The 23,698-nt window shown below is 42.4% G+C and overlaps 1 protein-coding gene across 5 annotated transcripts in view; it reads right to left on the bottom strand.

The window, feature by feature from the left end:
* Window positions 1–3,687: 3,687 nt before the first annotated feature.
* Window positions 3,688–23,698, bottom strand: part of GRM5 (glutamate metabotropic receptor 5) — a 356,331-nt gene continuing 336,320 nt past the window's right edge. For 2 of the 5 annotated variants that reach the window (XM_024108468.3, XM_065581679.1), the window contains exons 9-11: window positions 23,420–23,515; window positions 21,609–21,770; window positions 10,013–10,117 (exon numbers count right to left, since the gene is read on the bottom strand). In XM_024108468.3, the coding sequence (XP_023964236.2) occupies window positions 21,641–21,770; window positions 23,420–23,515 (226 nt within the window). In that variant the 3' untranslated portion in view covers window positions 10,013–10,117; window positions 21,609–21,640. Of the gene's footprint in view, window positions 10,118–21,608; window positions 21,771–23,419; window positions 23,516–23,698 lie in introns of all 5 variants that reach the window. The other 3 variants (XM_005304067.5, XM_065581678.1, XM_005304068.5) reach the window with 2 other exon arrangements.

Here is a 23,698-nt window from a genome sequence, read left to right as displayed (position 1 = left end):
TTCTTAACGGCGTCTCAAGATTCTATTTTGGGCTCTCCTTTTTTCTATCTCCCTTCTCCTTCTGACTCATTTTTTACTCTTAAGGTACTACTTTTAGGCTATATATCTGAACTGCCATCTCTTTTCACCCGTTTTACGACTTCTGCTTTGACATCTCCCCTCTGCCTGTCTTGATGGGCTGACATTTCATTTATAGGCTTATTATCTCAATTTTACAGATGAGGATAGAGATTAAATAACTTCCCCAAGTTAGCACAGGGCTTTTGTGGCAGAACTGGGAACTTAACCTTCATCTCTTGAGTCCAAGAGTCCAGTACGTTAACCACAAGGTCATTTGGCTTGTGCGATTTTTTTGGTTTGCTTGTGGTGTCACACAAATGGCTAGAATGTAGAAACCATTCTCCACCTCTGGTATCTCCCTCTTTGGCTCAGAACTCCTGCTATTTGTCTCCAGAGCCTTGACCCTGAACTGTTCTTCATTGGTATGTCTCAAAATCACTAGTTTGGAATATTGTCGACACATTCCAATGCCTGGACACCATCTCCAACACTGTTTATATCTGTGTCTATGGCTTCCCCAAATCCTAGATCTTCAGGTGTCAACATGTGCAGAATGCTGCTTGCAGTTCTTCATGTGTACCAAGGAGTGTGACCACATCACCCATGTCTTCAAACACCTCTACAAGATTCCCGTTAATTTTAGGATACAATTAAAAAATTCTCTCCTTCTCAGAACACTCTATGGTCTTACTCCAAGCCAGTGTCGGGAGCATGTCTGTCTTTACTTCTCTCCCTGCTCTCTTTGCATATAGCAGCTACCCCCTCTCTGTTCTCTCCAACAATCTCCTCACATTCCTGCCACCTGAAACAGCCGCCTTCTATCCATCTGCTTAATCGGCACTCCATCTCTCTTCAAACCTTAAACATCCCTCTCCGGCATTGCCTATGTCGTTTAAGTTCTCTAATCCTCTGTTATTAACCCATTCAATGAATGCTTTAATTTGTGTCTCATAGTGTAGTTTTATACTACGGCTCTGTGCAACGTACTTATTCCATGTATGCAACACAAATACAGGAGGCTCCACAGAAGCAGCACGGTCATGGAGACATCTTGGAGCTCATTTCTGCTGCACTGGTTGAGTGACTCCCCCTAGCAGCCTCGCTGGCACTCTCTGGTGGACAGAGTGGTCTCAAAGACTGAATTAGCCCTTCATCCCTTCAGGCAGTTCCTTCAGATCAGATGTGAGTAAGCACTGGCAAGATAGGGTCGGGGAGCTTGTGCTGCAACTACCTTTCATATAGCAAAGTTGTTGGATGCCCATCACCTGTGGTGTTTCCTTCCTATTGGCAGCTCCAGACTCACCTAGAGTCCCTAGTTCCCTCCAGAAAGCAGACCTGCTGGCCCGTGTCCGGAAAGAACTGGCAATATTTATTAGTGAAATGGTGGGCTCTTTTCACTGTTGTTTAAGGAAGCCATGTGGTATCGTAGTCAGCAAGTTACCAGGAAGCATGGGGATGGAGCCAAGTGGAACTACTGAGTTACTGTGTGATACTGAGCAAGAGAACTGACCAGCTTGGACTGGCTAGAAAATTGGATAAAATACAGGACCTCACTAAAAACCAGATGCTGCTTACAAATTGAACTTCTCTGGGTAAATATAAATACATCACTAAAGTGTTCAGCTATTGGAAAGAACCAAGTCTAATTCTGATTCCATGACTAATACATAATGCACTCCACTGTGGTTTCGTCACAAGTCCCTCACAAGGGGAGGCATGTTGTTGCACTGTCCTGGAGCAGACTTGAAGGCAGTTGGACCCAGATCCTCAAGGTATTTAAATGCTTTGAAACCAACAGGAGCTAGGAGCCTAAATACCTTTTAAGATCTGGGCCCTGGTGACTCTGAGATTCACCATCTGTTTTCCAGGTTCCTCCTTACTCTGGGGGGGGAAGCACCAAGCATCAGGTCTGAGGTGTTTGGAGAATGGGGACTCCACCCACTTTTGCCCTGATCTGTCTACTTATGAAGCAGGGGCCACTTTCCCCCTTACACTGTTACCATGATCCTGATAGCGGGAATTAGTGCATGCTGGACACTCTCTTACTCCCTTGTGCTGCCACACAATATTTCTATGGGCTCCATGTAAGGGCGGTGAACTCTGATATTGTTATGATTAGAATAGCTACGGGATTCAAGTTAGTGAAGTCATTTACTAGCCTCTCTAGTGGGGCACATGGTTAATACTAGTGTCAAATCAGGAGCGGAAGAGCTGTTAGTAGGAGACTGCCATCCGAAGGACGTTGGTTTTCTTTTGTCATCAAAAGGACAGTAAGCCAGTGTTCGACAGAATGTGTCTACCAGACATTATAACAAACAAATATAACTCGGCGAAATAAGCCATTGTGTAATAAAATGTGCATACTCTCAACTGCATGGGGCTGACATGGCTTAAATTTCTCCTGTTTTTTTAAACAACTATCAATTTAAAATGTAACAGTGTATTTTGCTGGAAGAAATTTCTCCCTGCAGTGGAATTGTTTACCTTGAGATCTGAATTTTTGAGATGAACAAAGGCACAAAGGACAGCTGGGTGATTATTAATGGAAGTTGGGAGCCTACATGCCCTTTGTGCCATTGAAAACCCACCCTTTCAACCTTAAGTAGCAAAGAGAAAACCCCAATAGACTTTATGGGAACTTGTTCAGAAAATAACAGGCTTGATTCTCATCTCACTTAGGCCCTGATCAGAAGAACAGGAGCCTACATTGTTTTGGTACTAATCTCCACTGTGCTCAGTGAAATTATTCCTGATTTGCACTGGTGTAACAGAGAGGGGAATTTTGGAATAGAGTGTGGAAGACAAAGGCATAATAAGATGAAGTGGCTGGAAGCTGAAGCCAGGGCCGGCTTTAGGAAGTGCGGGGCCCGATTCAAATACCCGGTGGCGGTCCGGGTCTTTGGCGGCACTTCGGTGGCGGGTCCTTCACTCGCTCCGGGTCTTCTGCGGCACTGAAGGACCCGCCGCCGAAGACCCGGAGCGAGTGAAGGACCCGCCACCGAAGTGCTGCCAAAGACCCGGACCACCGCTGGGTGAGTAAAAATTAAAAAGTTAGGCGCTCTTCTTTAGGGCACAGGGACCGATTCGGGGGAATCGGCCTAAAGCCAGCCCTGGCTGAAGCTAGATAGATTCAGGCTAGAGATAAGACAAGGCACAACTTTTTTAACAATGTGGGTAACTGATCATTGGAACAATTTACCAAGATCTATGGTAGATCCTCTATCACTGGAAGTCTTTACATCAAGATTGGATGTCTTTCTAAAAGATATATTCAAGCTCAGACATACAATGCAGGCTCAATGGAGGAATTACTGGGTGAAATTTTATGGCTTGTGTTATGCAGAAGGTCAGATTGGATGGTCACAGTGGTCTGTTCTGGACTTAAAAATATATGAATGAATCTATGGATCAGGTCCAACATTGCTAATTATAAATGGGATAAACCAACCCATCCTTGTGAATTATGCATGCTTGTGTGCATGTGTGTGTGTGTGTTTATGGGGGTGGGGAGGGGTTAGCCCTTTGCAGAATGTGGGCATGTGTATGACCCTCAGTTAGTATGCTGCCTCACTTGATCCACAGAAAAACATGTGAATAACATCTTATTAAAAAAAATCAAAGTTTAAGTCATATCACAGGATTTTTTTAATACTGTTCAAAAAGTACCTGACTCTACATAAACATCAACTATAACATGATGTAGACAACCAAGAAACAAGCAAATGTATTTTTAAATGCTAAAATAAATTACATTTCTACAAGTAGACCGCAAAACCAAAGCTGATAAAAATGTTAAATTTTATGAAAAATCTTTTTCAGTTCACATCAAAATAATTTTACATTCTCTACTGTTTTAATAGTATAAGCAGCAACATAAGAAAGGGACAAACGCTCACAGAATGTTTAAAACCAGATTTTCATAATAAGTTATTCGCAAATAAAAAAATAATAATAATAATTACAAGCACTTGTAGCCCACACAAATCTTTTAGAATTGGCACCGTTTCTCTAAAACATCTATATTCTATATAGAGTTCTAATTACAAATACCACCAGCAGCTGCCATTGAACCCTATCAGTACATATAATATACATAGTATATTTATTCCCATTTGGCAGATCAGAGTGACTCAGCTGTTTATTACTTAGAGTTTGCACTGTCGTTGCTCAGACAAGAGAAAACCAGCCACGTATGCCAATTCATCAAGGAGATGAATTTCTTACTTACCTTTATGTTTCACTGATCTGCATTATTTATTTATTTATTTATTTATTCTTTTCACAGTATAAAATTGTAAATGGTAACTACAGAGATTTCAAAGCTTAGGTGTATTGATAAGCCGTAGCAAAAAAAGTGACCTCAGGTAGTTCAGTCAAAGTGTCCAACGTGTGTCGTAGATACTGGGAGTGTAGCAGATGACTCTTGGGGGAACATTTTAATTCTCTTGCTGGGAATCAGGAAACTGCAGTAAAGCCATGACCTGTTTCCTACTTATGGATAAATTATCCTCACAACCCTTGACATTTCCAACCGCAATTTTATTGATCTATAGGGATACCTGCTAGGTAAGTGGTAAAGCAAATCCATGGGGAAGGTTCTAGCCACTGAACTAAAAGAGTTCTCTTAAGAATTAATCTAAACAACCATTTATGGTGTATGGATCAAGCAAAATCTTAAGAAACCTCTTTCCTCCTGGAGTAACTAGTCAATATCTAGACTTCACTGGCTATGGCTAGACTCATCTCATTTACACTGACTTAAACCTGGAGTAATTCCATTGACCTCAGTGGATTTCCACTGGTGTCTGTTGAGATAATGATCTAGCCAGAATTACTCATCACAAACATAGTAATCTGACTTCTCTCAGAAACTGACGCGTGTGATAAAATCTTCCCCTATTTTCTCTCTTTCTGTCTGGTAGGGTCTGGAGCATAAAGATAATTTTCTCTCAGGCATCAACATTTGCACCTATGTTCTCTATCTAGTCTCTTTTGCCCTCTAGGTAAAGGTTCCCAAAGGTTTTAGTGTGAACCACATGATAATCCAGAGATTGTCTCATGGATCACCTCTCCTCCTAATCACACTCACATAGACGACTTCCCCTCCCATTTGTGATCACAAACATTCTCGTAGCAACCACAGTAATTGCGTATCTGCCCAAGTAAGCTAAGGAAAGTATTTGACATATTTTTAGCTGTCTTTTAATGCAATTTCACAGCAGGAAGTCAGGAGAAGGAGCCAGCACCATGTGATTAGCCAGGTCTTCAGGAGCCATCAGCAAGTGCTCTATGGACCATGATCTAGGAACCTCTAGTCTAAGGATTCTATAGGAGGCCAATCACAAAGTATCTTAGATATTTTTAGATGAGAAATAGAAGGGGATACATCTCCAAAGTCATACAATAAACAGCCAATTTTCAAATACAGTTCTGCCTCATTTTTTCTAGCACTTTACACAAATGGTTGTAACGGGGCTGCTGTAGTTGCTCACTTTATTTCAATAGCCTTCCAGAGAGGGGTCAGACCTGCACTCTTCCAGGGCTGACCTTCAGAACAAGTGTGTTTTTTTTCGGGGGGGGGGGGGGTCTTCACTGTCAAGAATGTTAGTGTTTTTCCCTGCAGTGTAAACAATTTCCTTTCCAGCAGCAGAACTGGAAGGTAACCCATCATCTACTTGCCTATTGTTTATTCAGACTGTGAGGTCTTCCAGGTGGGCACCTCGTCTTCACATCTCCCTGTAACGAATCTAGTACACTAGTGGTGCAGTGAAAATAATTAGTAGAACCCCCAATTTCTCTCCCTTCCTCCACCAAATCCTCTGGACTCTTGCTTGGGACCCTACACTTCCATAAAGCTGCCTCTGCCTCTTCCAATGCTTCAGTCATAGAATCATAGAATATCAGGGTTGGAAGGGACCTCAGGAGGTCATCTAGTCCAACCCCCTGCTCAAAGCAGGGCCAATCCCCAACTAAATCATCCCAGCCAGGGCTTTGTCAAGCCAGGGCTTAAAAACCTCCAAGGAAGGAGATTCCACCACCTCCCTAGGTAACACATTCCAGTGCTTCACCACCCTCCTAGTGAAATAGTGTTTCCTAATATCCAACCTAGACCTCCCCCACTGCAACTTGAGACCATTGCTCCTTGTTCTGTCCTTTGTGTTGCTCCTCATTATTCCCACAAAATCTCTCCTCTCTCCTATAAAATTCACGTAAATCTTCCAAGGACCAGCCTACCCAACAAAATGTGTTCTGCCATCCCATGCCTAGTACTAATAATGAGCTATTCTTCATTGTTGATTAGATATCAAAGCCTTGGAAGTCAAACAGAGAAGAAAAGTACAGTTTCAACAGGGCCAGTCTTGCATTCCTTGTGCATGCAGAACTTCCTCTATAGCAAACAGGAGTACAAGGGAAATGAACCCTTAGTGACAAAAGCAAAGAGTGTTTAAAAGATGGCTAGTATAATGTTAGGGTCCTAATCAACCAATAGATGGATGTGCTACCCAACAGTTAAACTGAGGGATGAATGCATTCTTGGCAATATAAAAAAGATTAACAAACTCTGAACAGCAACTATGGCCAGTTAGACTGAATGATTCTTCAGAATTATGACCTAGGAGCTATGTAACAGTGAATGCATTATTTATATTGAATCATGATTTGATAGCCTTCCCTTCTTACGCCTTTTTTCTTAAAGAAGACTGATTAACAACACATTTTAAGGGACCACTTGTACAATCCTTACTTACATTGGTAATCACTTACTCATGCAAGCAATCCCATTGAGGGATAATTGTGTAAGTACCTGCCAGCATGAGAAAGGCAGGCTACACAACTGAGGCATTTGTTTAAAGATTGTGTGTGCGAGTGTGTGTGTGGGTGTGTGTGTGTGGTGGGGGGAAGGGGGTAAAGGGCGGGAGGGGCTCTGTTAATGATATTGGGCAATGACTTAATAAATAATACAATAATATATTCCCTTTGAAATGCAGGTAAACCACCCACCTAAACTATCCATGAATCAAAGCAGTTCTGTGTTAAAGGAAAACATATACAGTACCTTGCAAATATTCCATGTACAATACTTCAGACAGTTTCATAGAGGTCTAGAGTCCCTACTAAGAACATATATATTTTGTTCCTGATTTGAAATACCCATTTTTCCAGACGGACTAAGAAAAGTTAAAAGGTCTGCGTCTCATAAGATACGGGCAGTTAGTTAACTAATGAATTACTACTCCTTGAGCAAAATGTTTAGCTGAGGGTGTTATTTTACAGTGTTAGCCTAGTATCATTCAGCTATTTTGTTACAAAAAATTAATTGAATGGAGGATTGGGATGCATGGCATAAAGTCATGATAGAGCTAACTTAAAAATAGAATAGTAATACTCTTTGCTGAAATGAACAAAGGTGCTTTCACTTTTTAATCAGCTTGTTATACCTTTCATGAATGAAAAAATATGCCTGAAAAAAATACATTTTGATTGAAAAGTATTTGCAGACCTGCGAAGAAATAAGATTTGGGAGTTTAAAAAATAATACACAGCAGCCTTATTCCAAGGCTCCCTTCCATAAGGCTATCTTCTGTATAAGGCTGCATCAACTTGACTTTGAATTACAGTAAATCACCCACCCCTTCATACTATCCTTATAAATAAGAAAAAACACAAAATTTTGGCACCTGAGGATAGCTGTGTCATTGGGGGAGGGAAGGGAGAAAGCAAATTATAGTGTGCATTGTTTCATCATAGCTATCAAAAATTATTTTGCTTCTATTCAAACTTTAAAATCTCTTCCCGCATGTATTTAAAAAGTGCCATGACAGCATGAAGTGTACTAAACTGTACTTGTAGCTACTTTGATACAGGAAAAAAAATGTCAATAATTCCCTCACCTCTTCTATGAGATGCTAAGAAAGACTCCGTTAGTTTGTATCTCATTAGGTCCCCCTTGTTTGAACATATACTCTGTATTGCTTTGAAAATCTTCTTTTGTCACAGTTCAGAGCCGCAATGCATCCGCAGCTAACTAGAGTTAAAATTGTTGCTTATCGAAGAGTAGCTAAACCACCTCGAAGCAGACTTTGACACAGGGTTTTTTTCGTAAATGAATTATGATCATGACAATCCTTCCATCGATAGTATTCGTTCATCATAATCCAGACTGCTTTCTCAGTATTCTACCTTTATAATAACTGAGAAAAACCATAGAGTGTTTACCTCTTCCTTAAAAGCAAAGGATATGGGAGCCTGAATAAGAATAGTATTTTAACTGGCAATATTACCATAAGAATGACCATAAAAATGTGTTAATTTCACTAGGGAATGCAGCTATGCTATAGCTCAATAATACTGCTAGAAACAGAATATTCTCCTCAACAACTTGTCCTGATAAGGGAATTACAAAACAGTACTCCAGAAAATATTTTTTGCTACTCCATCATTGGCTGGCAACGTGGTGAAAGAGTCAGGAAATCGTCCTCACATTTTGTTGCTATGAAGGTGTATCCAATGTTAATAAATTGAACTTTTAATACTTATAGAAGAGAATTTCATAAACAAATCTGTAGGTTGAGAAGTCACTTGTAAAGCCCTCCATATGCAGTCACACATTGCAAAGCCACAGTTTATTTTTATCTACACGTAGGGTATCACCAGCATGATATGCTTCAGCAAAAGTTTGGTAGTTACTAAACATACGTTACTGCTTTTTGAGATCTTCATAGAAAAAAAAAGAGCCTGACATATTGGTGCCAGATTTTGAGTCTGATAGAAAATGTACATTCAATGTTTGGTCTTCTATTCTTGATAATAGATCAAGGTTCACTTCTGGGTAAGGAATCAGAGTAAATAAAGAAAACATTGTACAGTCGCTTACAGTCTACTTTTTTCATATATTGTACACACAGTTCATTGTTATACTAAAGCAAAGCACTTGGTATGTAACTGATTTAACAGACTCCTTATAAGCCCTCAAAAATATATGCAGTGTTTCTTAAAAGCCCATGTTTTGTAAGGCCACGAAAATCTGCTCATAGTTTTGTTTCTTTAAAATAGCATAATTAATCCGATGTTTCCATTTATCGAATGATTCTCTATTGCCCCCTCCATTCTTCACATGATGACCCAATGCCTATCACTGTATCTGTGTAAAGATTGGAGATCTTGAAGGCTTGGCTGTCCCCGCTCTACCTGCTTGTAGCTGTCGAGATCCAATAGTGTCTTGAACTACATTCACAATGAAGAAGAACTTTGAGAGTAATCTCTTATGATAAGCTTGTCATATTTCGGGGAGGATGGGATACAAAGAGCTGATTCTGACACTGGAGAGCTGGGAGATGCACTCCCAGAATCAATGGAGTCTCTAAAAGGTGAGGGAGGAGTTAAAGCCACCAACTCCTCAAGATCTTGCTTCGCCGCTGGTGCCTCCGAAGTGCCTTCTTTGATGCTGCCACATGAAGGTTTCCTAGCGGACTGCGATGCACCATTGACTTCAATGGCAGGGAGCGGCTGGATCTCTGCAAAAGTGGTCATTGTTGTAGGAAGCTGGATCTCTCTTGGGATCAGGTAGGAAGAGCAGAGAGGAGTGGCCACCATTGCCCCCGGCGTGGCTGTTGAAAGCATCATAGAGTTCAGCTCGCTGATGTTGGCTGTGAAGCGTGTGACCACACTGCTGATTTGCTCCATCAGAGAGCCTTGGGAGGAACTGCTCCGTTGGGCATGTTCTGTCTGGGCTGTGGGGACATCGTCATCTGTTCGGCTAATGGAGGCAGTCCTGTGGCTCACGGTGCTGATAGGCGATGGGGTCTGTGGCTGGAACTGAGCTGGGTATTGCTCCTCTGCTTCTGAGACGTCATAAAGCATTTTGGCACTGGTCTCTGGAAATGCGGCGCTGCTGCTGTGTCGGCTACTGTCCGTGCTCTTCGAAAAGGGCTTGATCACCGCGGTTTGATTAGGGTTCTCCTTTTTGTTGATGTGGACTGAGAGCCTTTGCCAGAGGTGCGCTCCCCTGCTGCTGCTCTTCTCATTCTGGGCCCATGTGACCGATTTCCCATTCGAGCTGCGAATGAAAATGAGAGAAGATGATGGCTTACATGTAGCTTTTAATCACAAGGACTCACTTTAACTAGCTCATTAAATCACGGACACGGACAGCTGACAATCTGGCACTGATATGTCAGACGTAGGGCCGGCTCCAGGCACCAGCCGACCAAGCAGGTGCTTGGGGCGGCACCTGGAGGGGGGCGGCGCTCCGGCCGGTCGGGAAGAGCGGGGCCCCGGCCAGGCTCGCCGCCCTCCCCCTGGCGCTCCGGTCGCCGGGGAGAGTGGAGCCGCAGCGGGCTTGCGGCCCTCCCCCCGGTGCTCCGGTCAGCCAGGGAGAGCGGGGCCGCGGCCAGGCTCGGCGCCCTCCCCTGCCGCGCTCCCCACCGGGGCCTGGGGCAGTGGGAGGCTTTTTTGCCTGGGGCGGCAAAAAAGCCAGAGCCGGCCCTGGTCAGACGCGTTGTAAAGCTGATGGTAAAAAAAAATATTATGCTACAGAAAACAATAAGCACTGATGCATGCACCAGTTAAGCAGAGACTACAAGTGGCAATCTGCTACAAGGACGTTCGTCTTGCAATGATTACAATAACCTGGTGAATTAACTTCCCACAACAAATAGATTCTCATTACTACTTTTGTATTTGGGGTACAAAAAGTGACTCTTCAATGGATTAATCTCAGGTAATCCCAAGCTAGGAAAAAAAGAAGATCATACTGCCTGGCAACTCAGGGCAGCCACAATCTGGCCCGGTCAAGTGAAATTTAATTATATACTGTTTTCTGGAGAAACTGCTGACTTGTATTTAAAAATCCCAGCGGCATCACCTGTCCAGCTTGTCTGAGCAAAGGCTGAAAATAACAACTGGTCTCTTGCCTTAAAAGCATCACTGAAGAACAGGAGAAAAGAAGTTGTGCCAGCCTGGCTGTGATACTTGTATTATAGACATTTGTGTAATAATAGTGTGGCAATTTCCCCTTACAGCTCACCTCGGCCTCAGAACAAAACTCACAAATGGATCATGATGCATCCGCTCTTCCCGTGCACAGCTGGAGGCATCAAAGCAGTGACATTAGCTGGAGACTGAGACTGGTGGGCAGTTTTCATTTTCAGTCTTGGGTCAGATATGTCATTCAGTTAATGCACCCAGGATTTTTAATTGCAGGTCAGCTCAGAGCAGGAGATTGTCCTTGAGGGAAGTAAGTGACCCACACACTGTACAAGAGCCATTTTTCTGGCCCAACGGCAGGATGAGTTTTCAGACAGTGAGAAACAGTGGCAACACCCTGCTTTCCCCTCCTCCAAAATTCATCTCCCTTCAGGCCCTCATCACAGAGACGGGCCCATCTCCCCTTACTGTTTGCTCAGAGCCTCCCCAGCACCAAGACACCCCCCTATAAGAGTGAGCGGGTTCCAGATCTCTCTCACACACAGTATGCAACTGCTTCTTTCACCGCTTCCCCTCCTTCTGTCAGACTGGCCATGAGCGTGTGCCTGGGCAAGCCCATATAACGCCCATACATTCACCTGTGACTCTCAGGATTAAAAAAGACCATTAGCAATGGAAATATTTCTCCAGAAAAAACAGACAATGACTAAGAAATGACGTCCACATAAAAACATAGGTCCATACATACAAAATTACATACAGGCATGATTTATATACAAAATAACTGAATTTGTAACGAGTTACTTTGGCTTACAAAATATTTGCAACAACCAATTACAGTTTTGGAAAGACAAGCAAATTTGAGATCCTGGTTGTGCTAGGACAAGTTATCTTAAACAATGTATATTAAAGCTGGAAGTGACTACACTTCAACATTTTAGTTTGTTATGAAATAGTTTGCAGTACTAGAACAATGGGAATTTCGTATAGAGCTTTATAGGGTGCTTGCAGATTGCAGGGAGTTGCTATTGATTCACTGTCTCGTCCAGGGATCTAAAAACTTTCTAGTGAGTGTGAACAAAAGAACTCCTTCTGGTATCATATCTATGGTTACAATATATGGAGATACAGTGGATCATGTAACGTGACATACTATGACACCTTTTCTTTACAAACAAACTCTACCAGATGAACACAACCTAAACCTCTAGGGTACTAGCTGTTTGGAAGCAAATTAAGGTTAGGCTGTCCGATAACCTGTGTGGGTGCATAACTGCATAAGGGGGAATTATACCCCATTTCCACTCCTGCAAGCCCTCTTTGCACTCCTACACAGCTCACTGGACATCAGGTCTTCACAAGTAAGTGGATGTTGTGCACCTACAGTTCCCCCATTCCTAGCAAGTGGGTGGGGAGTGAGTGGAGCTTTGGTTCTCTCCCCCCCCACCCACAGCATGCTAACCAGACTAGCTGTGCTTTCATGGGGCGGGGGAAGGAGGCTAGTAATGTGTGACTAGTATGGATCAGCAGCAAATCACTACCCCCTTGACGGAAGGAGGGAACAGCGAAGGACTTGTGTTTACCTGAAGTATGGTTCTCTCCCTCTGCTGTGCCTGGGGTGACACAGTAATGTGCAACCCCTTAAACAGGGCAAGAAGAAACAGCCCATTCTTATCCTTAGCTTTGATCCATTCTACTCTTCACCATTCTGTCATTCTGATTCATAACTAGCGACTGCCACTTTAAGCCAAAGGGCCTGACATGATTCCTGTTCACTCGCAGCCAGATGCCGGACCAGCCTTATGCGGTTGTGAAGAGACATAAAGGGGAAGTAAGATGAGTAATATCCTCCCAGCTACCTGCGTGGCCTCTTGGGTAACTGTGCTTGGACCAGGTAAAAGTAGACTTCTTGAGCCCCTGTACCTCTGTGACAAGTTAGGAGAGAAGCTGACAGAGTCTTGAATTAGACGGGTGGGAGTGAAGAGCTGAGCCAGCATGGGGACGGGGGGGGGGGGGGGGGAGGAGAGAAACTGGGAGAAGTAATTTTCACCTGGGAGAGCCACAGACGGCAAATTAACTCTTTCATGGAGCAGCTGTGACTCTCTTGTGTTCCAATTCCTTCTGTGGGCCAGGCCTGGTTAATGCAGTTGTGCACTGTCCCTTACACAGGGTTAGAGGTAAAGGCTCAATCTAGCTGCATCTGTGGCTAAAAAAAAAGGACCATTGGCTACTTATGGAATTTTCCCGAGGAATGACTGAATGGTTTGGCCCTTAACTATCTCAAGTCCCTTGTTATAACCAGCTGAATTTAGCATGCATCAAGAGAATAGCAATTTATCCATTAAAAAAAGCCCAGACAGGAAAAGTCAACAACAGTACATTTGGCAATAATTAGAACATTAATTTCAGACATCCAGCTTCTCTGTTATATCCTGCTGCTCCTAATTCCTATTCTATGACCTAATGCAAAATTAATAATGTCATAAGAAGAACTGAGCTTGCTAATCTCTCTGTAAAAGTAATTTGTTTTTATCTTTTGAGGGCTGTGTGATGCACCTTGTGATTGGGGAGTGGAGGGGCAGGATTGATTAAAGTATCACCTTTTCAATTCCTACTCCAACTACATAGTGCCAAGTTAACTAAATCACACCACAAAGTACACACTTTATAGAGAAATAACTAGATAAACATGGACGACATAGACCATGATGCCTGCTAATGGAATATCACAAACAGTTTACATTTATTGGGCCAGACTCTGCCATGTTCTGTTAAGTGATGGGAACCTTTTGGACAGTGATATTCTAGATCAGGGATTCTTCTTACTAAGAAACTTTGCTTCCTCTCAGTTTCTCTCATGGGGACAGTATATTTACTCTTTTCAGCTCCCAGATGAATGCCAAAATGTCTTGTGGAGTACAGAAGATATATTAATATGCTACTCTGTTGTGCAAATCTTTTGGTTCTGCTGTGCTTCACTGGATGGGTCATTGATTACAATCCAGGGATGCAAACTTTGAGATAGTGCCACAATATACAGCCCACGATGCACATTGGGCACTTTTTTTTTTTTTTTTTTGCAAAGAAAGGTATTTAGTGGTGGCACATTTTTGTGATTTTTATTTCTTTTTTACAGGGTGGCTAACTTCAGTTTTATATACTGAAAGATCTCCTCAAAACCTGTCACCTAATAAATTTTATTCTCAGCCAGTTTGGCTTACCATGACCTAACATGTACAAAAAATTTAAGGCTTTAAATGGGGTCTTTGAAGTCTCTAACATTCGCATCTTCCCTCTCCAAGTGTCCACATCTTCTGGTAGAAGAATAGCTTGTGTACATTCCTATTTCTCTTCCACTCGTTATTTTCTAAGCTTCTAACTGGGCTTTCACTATTTTTTTATTTATGACTAGTAAACCAATTTCTTTAAGAAAAAAAATAGAAATGAAGTCAATACAAAGTAATGTTTTCCCCTCTATATTTTCTGCTTTACTAATTTAGCAAATGTTATTTTGCCCTTTGTTGTTGTTGATGTAACTGAAATTCTGCATTGTTTTGCTCCTTGTGTTTCTCGATATCTAAAAGAATGTGTAATGCTCTTTAGTTAACTGCCATTATAGAATCAGCAAAGGAAGCATGAGGGCAGTGACTGTGCTTTGTGGAGGGGATAAACGAGAAGGAAACATACTGACAGTCACATAAACTGGAAACTCTCTGTTAACTTTATAGCAAGATTGTCATTCCCATGGATTACTTGAGCTTGATATAAGTAATTTGGTGAAATGTTCTTAGTAGTACTGTGTGGATATACTGTCTTCCTCTCTTATTAATAGTGGGTAATGTATTGTACGCCAGTACAAGCTGAAAATAAGTCATTTATTTTCTTACTAACATCTGTTGGCCACAGTATGTAAATATACATAAAACCCATGGAATTCCATGTTTATGAGACAACCTAAAACAGAGAGCTACACATTTAAAACTGTACATTTCTTGAAAGCAGAATAAAATGAAACTATTTTTAAATGCTGCCTAAAACTGTACAGACCAAATTCAGTCCTCAGTCACACTGTTGAAAATCCAAAATTATTTTGCCGATTTCAGTGGTGAATTTCTGGATTTCTTATCCAAGTCTTGACAAAGTCCTGGTCTGCACATAAACTTTCACAGAAATGAAAAGGTCTCAGTTAAAACTGGTTTAGCTATTTTGGTGCAAGTGTAGGTATGGACAGTCTTATTTCTGGAGAAAACTCAATTAGCTAAGGTTGGCACCTAAATTGACTTTAGTCAATTCTATTCCTAGTCTAGTGTGCCCACATACAGACTTGAACAGAAATAATCATATTATTTTATGCAACAATGTAGTTAGGGCATTGTCTTACTCCATCTGTTTAATCAGAGGCCCCTCCAACCTTCAGCCAAGAAGGATTCTTCAAATGCAAAGAAAACGGATAACAAGAGTCCCTTCTCAGAGTTCTCTGCCGCTACCTTTTTGAAGGCCTCTCTAAATAATTATTCTCCCTGAAAAAGTGGTGAATGGTATTAGCTACTTTATCTAGTAATTGGCTTTCCCTGACTGGAGTTTTGTGTGTGTGTCCTGGCATTGGTCACTTGGGCAATCAGCAATTTCAGGTTGATAGAAATTTTGAAATGGCCTAAGTTCCTTTACCCTTTGAAGTCTGCAAACCATCCAATTTCTTGCACTATGCTACAGACACTTGGGTGAACTAAAAGTGGCTTATATGGACAGCTCCAGTGAGCCCATAGAGAATGTACAGTTTCTTGAAAGCGTCATCTCAACCTTTCTGTCCACTTGGTCTCTTAGAAAATGGCACTGCCGGCAATGACCATTTCCTTCAACTAGATGGACAACCAAAGGAATCCTGGCCATTTGCACTGTAAAGCTGATGCTTCTAGATTCCTTTGGAATTTCTGTGTGGATGGCTTTGGTGGGTTGCTATCTATCTGTTTTGCCCTTGTTCTGAATTACTCTGTTATCCAGGATTGGGCAGAAATGTGCCCTGGATCCTGCTCTATATTTCTCTGAATCAGACTCAAGGAGTCCCTCTTCTCTGAGGGAAAGATCTTTCCAAGAAAGTGTGGACGTCCAGGGAAAGAAGAGATGAGGAATTTCTTTGGTTTTTGTTTTCCTCAGATTTAATGAATCGTTTGAATGCTTGGGATCGCTTTGGAAGGAAGACCCACATAAGTTGTACAGTGGGAATGAGCAGATAAGCCCTTTCACTGCTCATAGGATATGCCTCTTTTAAGGCTCCTTTTACTTTTTTAAGCCAGGCTCAAACCACACTTTTGAGCAGGGTTCCCGGAATTGTAGGGATGAGGCCTGCTTGCGTGTGTTACAGCCATATTCAAAACAGAACCTCTGAGGAGGGAGAGGTCATGGGGCACAGGACGGAGAAGAAGCACCTCTGATGTCCTCTACTGGCATTACTCACCTGCCTTCCTTAATCGTGTGTGGTTATTGGCAGGTGGATTAGCCTGGTTTTACTGCTGGGGATCTTACTTTGCATCAACTGAGCTGCTGTTGGAAACGAGTGCCAGGTGTCCTGTTCTCTTCAGCTGCCGTTGCAGCTGCCCGCTGAGCGCTGCTTTGAGGAGGCTGTTCTGTAGAGTCCTCATCAAACTCCAACAGCCTGTGGGACCTGCGAGCTGAAGACGCAGGCTGGGCCTGAAGCTGAGGGGAAAAGAGAGCCCCTGTACCTGGAACCTGAGTGGTGCCCTGCCACAGCTGCAATCTGGAGCTGCCCACCCGCTGAGCTTCCCCAGCTGTGGAGGAGGAGAGAGCAGTAATTGGGGGAGTAGCAGGAGAGGAAGCGGAGAGCAACAGAAGGATCATAGGATGGAAGAACAAAGTGTTTCACTGCTGAAGTAGTGGAGAGGTCTGAATGGAGCAATCTATCCACCTCAGCAAAGGCAGACATTTCTGGCAAGATACTACAAGACACCCTGGGCTCACCCTGATTGACAGCTCCAGCTGTATCTGAACAATCAGCGGGAGAGCAGTGGTGGCAAGTGTAGAGGCACATCCCGTCTAGGCTGGTTAGGATTTTAATGACCAGCTTTATTAAACACAGCAAATAAAGTGAATAAGTAGTCATATCATTATTTCCCCATAAAATCACAGAATCATAGAATATCAGGATTGGACGGGACCTCAGGAGGTCATCTAGTCCAACCCCCTGCTCAAAGCAGGACCAATCCCCAACTAAATCATCCCAGCCAGGGCTTTGTCAAGCCTGACCTCAAAAACCTCTAAGGAAGGAGATTCCACCACCTCTCTAGGTAACCCATTCCAGTGCTTCACCACCCTTCTAGTGAAAAAGTTTTTCCTAATATCCAACCTAAACCTCCCCGACTGCAACTTGAGACCATTACTCCTTGCTCTGTCATCTGCTACCACTGAGAACAGTCTAGATCCATCCTCTTTGGAACCCTGTAGAGGTCCCAGACTCACCCCTGTGGCACCTCCTACTGGTCGTCCAGGGAATTAGCTCACCAGCCTCTGGTGTGCCCTCTGCAGGCCAGTGATCCACCTTGTCGTCTGCACTGGCCCCCCATGTCCCTCCCAGGACCCCGGTGCCCCTTGCTCTGGGTGCTGCCCCCTGGCAATACCCACACATGCTGGGTCTCCCCTCCCAGGGGAACCCCCACCCCCTATTCCCACCTTGCCTCAGCACTAGGCCACTGCCAGTCACCAACTAGCCCCCGCTCCCTGGGGCAGACTGCAGTATAGGCCACTCATCACTGGCAAGGGGTGTTTGGACCTGCTGCCTTGGCCTAGCCCTGGGCTGCCCTCTGCAACCCCCAGTACCCCTTGGTCTAATACTAGGCCGCAGCCTGGGGCTTTCCAGGCTGGAGCTCCCCAGCTCCTCAGCCTTTCCCCAGGCCTGCTCCACTCAGGTACTCTTTGTCTAACTCCCTGCAGCCAGGCCCTTCTCTCCCTGTACGGAGAGAGAGACTCTGCTGAGCTCCTGGCTCCCAGCCTCTTATATAGAGCCAGCTGAGGCCTGATTGGGGCGTGGCCCCAGCTGCAGCCACTTCCCCCAATCAGCCCAGTAGCTGCTTGCTCCCTGGGCTATCTCAGGCCCTTCCAGGCAGGAACAGGTGTCCACCTTGCTACAAACCCCCTTTCAAGTAGTTGAAAGCAGCTATCAACCCCCCACCCCCCTCATTCTTCTTCAGACTAAATAATCCCAGTTCTCTCAGCCTCTCCTCATAAGTCATGTCCTCCAGCCCCCTAATCATTTTTGCTGCCCTCCGCTGGACTCTTTCCAATTTCTCCACATCTTTCTTGTAGTGTGGGGCCCAAAACTGGACACAGTACTCCAGATGAGGCATCACCAATGCCAAATAGAGGGGAATGATCACATCACTTGATCTGCTGGCAATGCTCCTACTTATACAGCCCCAAATGCCGTTAGCCTTTTTGGCAACAAGGGCACACTGTTGACTCATATCCAGCTTCTCGTCCACTGTAACCCCTAGGTCCTTTTCTGCAGAACGGCTGCCCAGTGACACTCTAATTCCATTGTCATAAGTAGTTCACTAGTGACATATCCATCAAGCCATACAGCTTAAATGACTCCTACACTGTGTGCTTTGTAAACATAAGAGGTAATCAAACAAATCAGACTGGAAATAAACACTGAATCATGCAAAGCAAGCATCCATTTTGTCCTAGCCTGTGTTCCCAAGGGAGCTGTGCACCCATTGCACTTTCACTGCAGATCTGTCACGTGACAATGGCAAAGAATAAAAAAGAGTTGCTTTCTTCTAACACTGAACAAGGAACTTCGTTCATATTACTCCTCAACACACTCCCTGTGACCTAGGGACCTCGTGGAAGAGACACCATAGCAGAGATACCCTGAGTCTGGTATCTACATACTAATTCACCAAAGAGTGCCATGTAAAGTCTTTATTGAAAGCCTGGGTCACACTGGACCTCATAATCATTGCAACATGTATTTACAGATGACATGTAAGGAGTTATGTATCTATATGGGAAAAATATATTCTCAAGGCCAATGATTTGGGGCTGGAAACACGCAAGAGATGTTTATCTATCTGTCTGGCTACATGTACATTGAGTATTGTATGGTTCACTATAGGTACCAATTTACAGTCTGAGCAAAATGCTAAGGCAGGGATTGTGAGATTTTTCCAGAGGGGGAAGTTACAGAAATAAATAAATCAGCAAGTGGAAGCCCTGTTTACAGGACAATGGATTATTGGAACTATATCTAAGACTGCAAAGAGACATCCAATTATCTTTCACTGAGGAGACGAACTGCCAGCATGCTCTGTCTCTTATGAAAGAAGGGTCACAGCCTGCCTGGTTGAAAACCACTGTAAAAATTTGGGTGAGCTAAACTTCATTAGCCCAGGAAAATATCTGGTTAGTTCCATTTAGGCCCCAGAAAGTACGTTATGATTTTATTTTACACGTAAACTATTTGTTTTCATTATTTCTACTTGCTTCTTCTCAAGTCTCTGTTCTTGTTAAATAAACCTCTTCTTGTATTTACTGTAACAGCTCTTAGATAGATGGAGTTGAGCGGAGTAGTGATACTGAGGTGTAACTGGTAAGCAGGTGTGTACTATTCTTAGAGAGTAGCAGATCAGTGAATTCTGAGAGTATTCAGAGGAACAGGGCCTGGCTGTTCCGGAGGGATGGTTGGAGAGGACCTATCACTGATCTGTACAGAGAATGCAGGGCCTGCGGAGGCCTGGAAGGCAGTGCTTGTGTTGCCAAAGGCTGGTGGAGTTGGGGAACCAACCCACAGCAGCCACAGACAAGGCTCCCTCACGCTCAGGGCAGGTGGTAGTAAGGTGCCTCACAATGCTGGGTACCCCCGGGAAGTGTTAGACTCTTTGTTATGCTGGCAAGCTTGTACAATCTTCTGCACACGTCTAGGGTCCACCCTATAAAAAACTGATGGCTGAGATTTTTATATCAACCTGGGGGATTTGGACACCCAGTTCCTGCTAATTTTAATGGAAAATGGGTATCCAAATAACTGAACAGATTTGAAAATCCCAGCCAACATTGATAGAGCAATTTTCATCCCAAAGGAACCCAAAGCAAATTATAAATAGATATACAAACCACCAAGGCAAATCACAGCATCTGTTTTAACAATGCATAGCTGTTTAGGACAGGAAGTGAAGTATCTAACTGAAACTACCAGGGGATTTCTAGTAGGCCTAATATAATTACCCAAGCTGGAAATTGGTCAGGACCCCAGAGTTAACATTTGTCTTCACTTACAGAGATGACCCTGAGACTGCTCATTAACATAAGCGGTCAGGACCTGTGTTTTATTTTCTGTCTGAAATATGGCACTTACAGCATCGCAATGCTCCATCACCTCAAGTCAGTATGATTCAGAGAGAGAAGAGTTCCACCTATCGAACCATCAACTCCACTTCCTACAGCAGCTAGGTATTCTTTATAGTTCTTCATCCCTGCTTAGCTGAGACCTGATGCAAAGCCCATGGAAATTGGTGGCAGTCTGTCCTTTGATTTTAGTGGGCTTTACATTACACCATTTACAAAATCTATTTGAGTAAAAGTGGAGAAAGTCCATTACGTCTCTCTAAAATGAGAATCACACCCACCCACCATGCAGAACAGGGGGAAAGATTTAGCACTACCTGGATTTTGTTTTCAGTCTCTAGACTCGTCTTTAATTTTTCCAGTCTGATTATTTCCAGTCTGCACAGAGTATCTAGCATGGAGGTAATTTAGGGCGTATGGCTTGACTGATATATTATTGCAGAGACATTTATTCACATGGGATTTATGTCATCATTGGAAAAATCACTTGTGAATTATTAATCAGCTTCTTATTTGTTGCATTTAATTAAGCCAGTAATTTAAATTCTAAATCATAGCAATGCTACCAAGACTCCTACTTTTCGACAGCCTCATAAAACATTCTATTTCGTAATTTATGTTTATGTGATGTAGGTGAAAGATGCTTGTATGTGATTCAGAACAGATTAACTCCCCTTACATAGAGAGTAACTTGCATACAGTAACACAAAAATAATAACTGCTAACATTTATATAGCACTTTCCATCTTGAAGAAGCCCAAACCCTACTATAGGATGCAAATATAAGGATAATTCATCCACCTCAGAAATGTACCCACATCTAGTTTGGAATACGAGAGCAATACTGCACAAGAGTTTTTAGAAGTGAATAATGTGTAACTGAAACGACGTGGGGCATTTTAAACCAAAAAGACGTCACTGTAATTTGGTCAGTATCCCCTACAGTTGTGAAAAAAAAATCTGATGGGATATTTTAATCATCCAAAAATAATTAAAGCCGTGTTTCTATATTTCCTCAAGACTTCAAGCATCACCGTGCCTCTAAATACGGGTTTGATACTTACTGAAAAGGCAGAACACCACCTACACTGCTTTCTGCAGCACCTATGTTTTCTTTGGACGTCTCCCATCCTATTCAGTTCCAGCTCTAGTTAGCTTCTGAGAGCTGATAGACCCACTGCTTGGGCTAGTATGGCTGGAGACAACAAAACACAGCCATAAAATACAAATCTAATATCTGTTAAACAACAAATATTCTTAACTGTTTGAGTAGGTCTTATGAATGACAGTCTTGCTATAGAAGTATTACACTGATAAAGTTTCCAGACTTTCTGACTATTAGGGCATCATCTTTCACAGGAACCTCTTTCTCATCTCTACTTGGCTCAGATGGGTTATACTCTGGAATGCACATAGATTCTTCACTGTGAAGATATAAAATATAGGGAGAGTTTATATATATATATATAGTTTTATACATGTAGTTTATATATATGTATGTGTAAAGTATTTGTAAAAAGGGGAACTAAACTATGTAAAACGAAATACAATTGTTTCACATTTACATGCACTTGTTTCCTCTTCAATTCTCTCTTATTCAGTAACTCTAATTTGCTTTTAAGGAAAAAACAAATCTAATTGCAGGCAATGCAAGTTAAATATATCCCCAAAGAACAGAGTGCAGAACACAGACAGGTTGACAAACAAACAGCAGGTGTCGATAAATTTCGAACAACCACATGTGAATGAATGATGCTGACATTATTTAAGCAGCCAGGATCCCCAGAGAGTGCATTGTTATAATCACATGCCTTGTGTGCTTGAGTGAGCGTTGTTAAGCACAATGGGAATATCATGCTGTGTGCATCTTGGAATGCCTTCCTGCAATTACAGGATGGCTCTCTGGTACAAAAATCAGTAAAGCCAAAGGTACATTTTGTTCACCCCTTTGGTCATGTATTATGTTAAGGTTACATTTCTAAGTTGTTTATAAAGGGTTAAATACATCTTTTAAGAAGTGGTAAATCAAATTGTTATAAACTGCAATAGAATCTAACAGTTGCTTATTATCATGGCTTATAATCATCTATGCTACCTTCTACCGGTGTGCTTATAACCATGTATGACACATGCTACTCGCCTGTAACACATTTATCATATTAGTCATATGTTAACAGAGCTGGTTGGAAAATGGAATTTTCATCCCATGGGAAATTCCAACATTTCAGTATTTGTTTTTGTCCCAACCTGGGATGAAAATTAAAAATCTTGAAATATTTTGATTGGGAAATATAAGGGAAAAAATAATTGAAATGTTTCATTTCACTAATGTCAAAACATTATAATATCATATAAAATATTACCCACTGTGAATATACATATAATATTAAACATATTATAGAAATATAATAGTAACATTTAATATAAAAGTCAAAATTAAATGTAATGAAATGCAAAAATCTAAATGAAGCGAAATAGTCAGAATTAAACAAAACAAGAACATTGAAATGAAACTAAACAATTGTCATGCTCCATTTTGATTTTGAATAATTGTGAAGCTTTTCCGTCAAAAATTTTGTTGACATCAATATATTCCCATGAAACATTTCAATTCTGACGTTCCATCGATTTTTTCCCAACTAGCTCTCTTCATTAACCCTTTAGAAGCTATTTATTAATGTAATCCTTTATATAAAGTATGACCCACATTTAGATAGAACTCAGAATTTACTTACTTGACAACTAGATACTGTATTACCATTGCTTATTGTTACCATCTAATGGGCTGGCCAAGGGTATATGATCAGGTCTAAAGTTTGTCTTGACAAGAGCCCCATATTATGACAACATCATGAATGACAAGAGGTTCCGATCACCTAAATGAGCATGGTGCATTTTTGCAGATCAAACGTAACATGTAAACCAGTGGTGGCCAAGCTTTTTTCTTTTGGACATACTCTATGGGATGCACAGTCATTACAGATAGAGGATCTGGGCCAGAACTGTCCCAGAGGTGCTCCTCTTGCTCACAGACATATCACACTGCCCCCAGGCCACTCCACTGTTTGCTTACCTGCTCATTGTAGCTCTCCCACCATTTCCCATACTCCCTTTTGGGGTGAAACACTCTATTTCCGACTTGTGCTGGGCCAGCCTCCTGCCTTTGTACCTAACAAATCATGACAACAACAGGAGCAAACAGAAAGAAGTGATTTGTGTGCTCGGCTGCCACCCTGTGCTACAGCTGCTGTGCAGAGTGCCACACTTGGGAAGGTTACTATTGCAATGGTGAATATTGCACCAGCCCGCCTTAGAGGTGTTGGAGAAGCTTCATAAGCCATCCAGGCCTGTG

This window comes from Chrysemys picta, chromosome 1 (assembly GCF_011386835.1).
Source record: "Chrysemys picta bellii isolate R12L10 chromosome 1, ASM1138683v2, whole genome shotgun sequence".
In the NCBI taxonomy this organism is placed as follows: Eukaryota; Metazoa; Chordata; order Testudines; family Emydidae; genus Chrysemys; species Chrysemys picta.
This window is presented reverse-complemented; position numbering and strand designations above follow the sequence as displayed.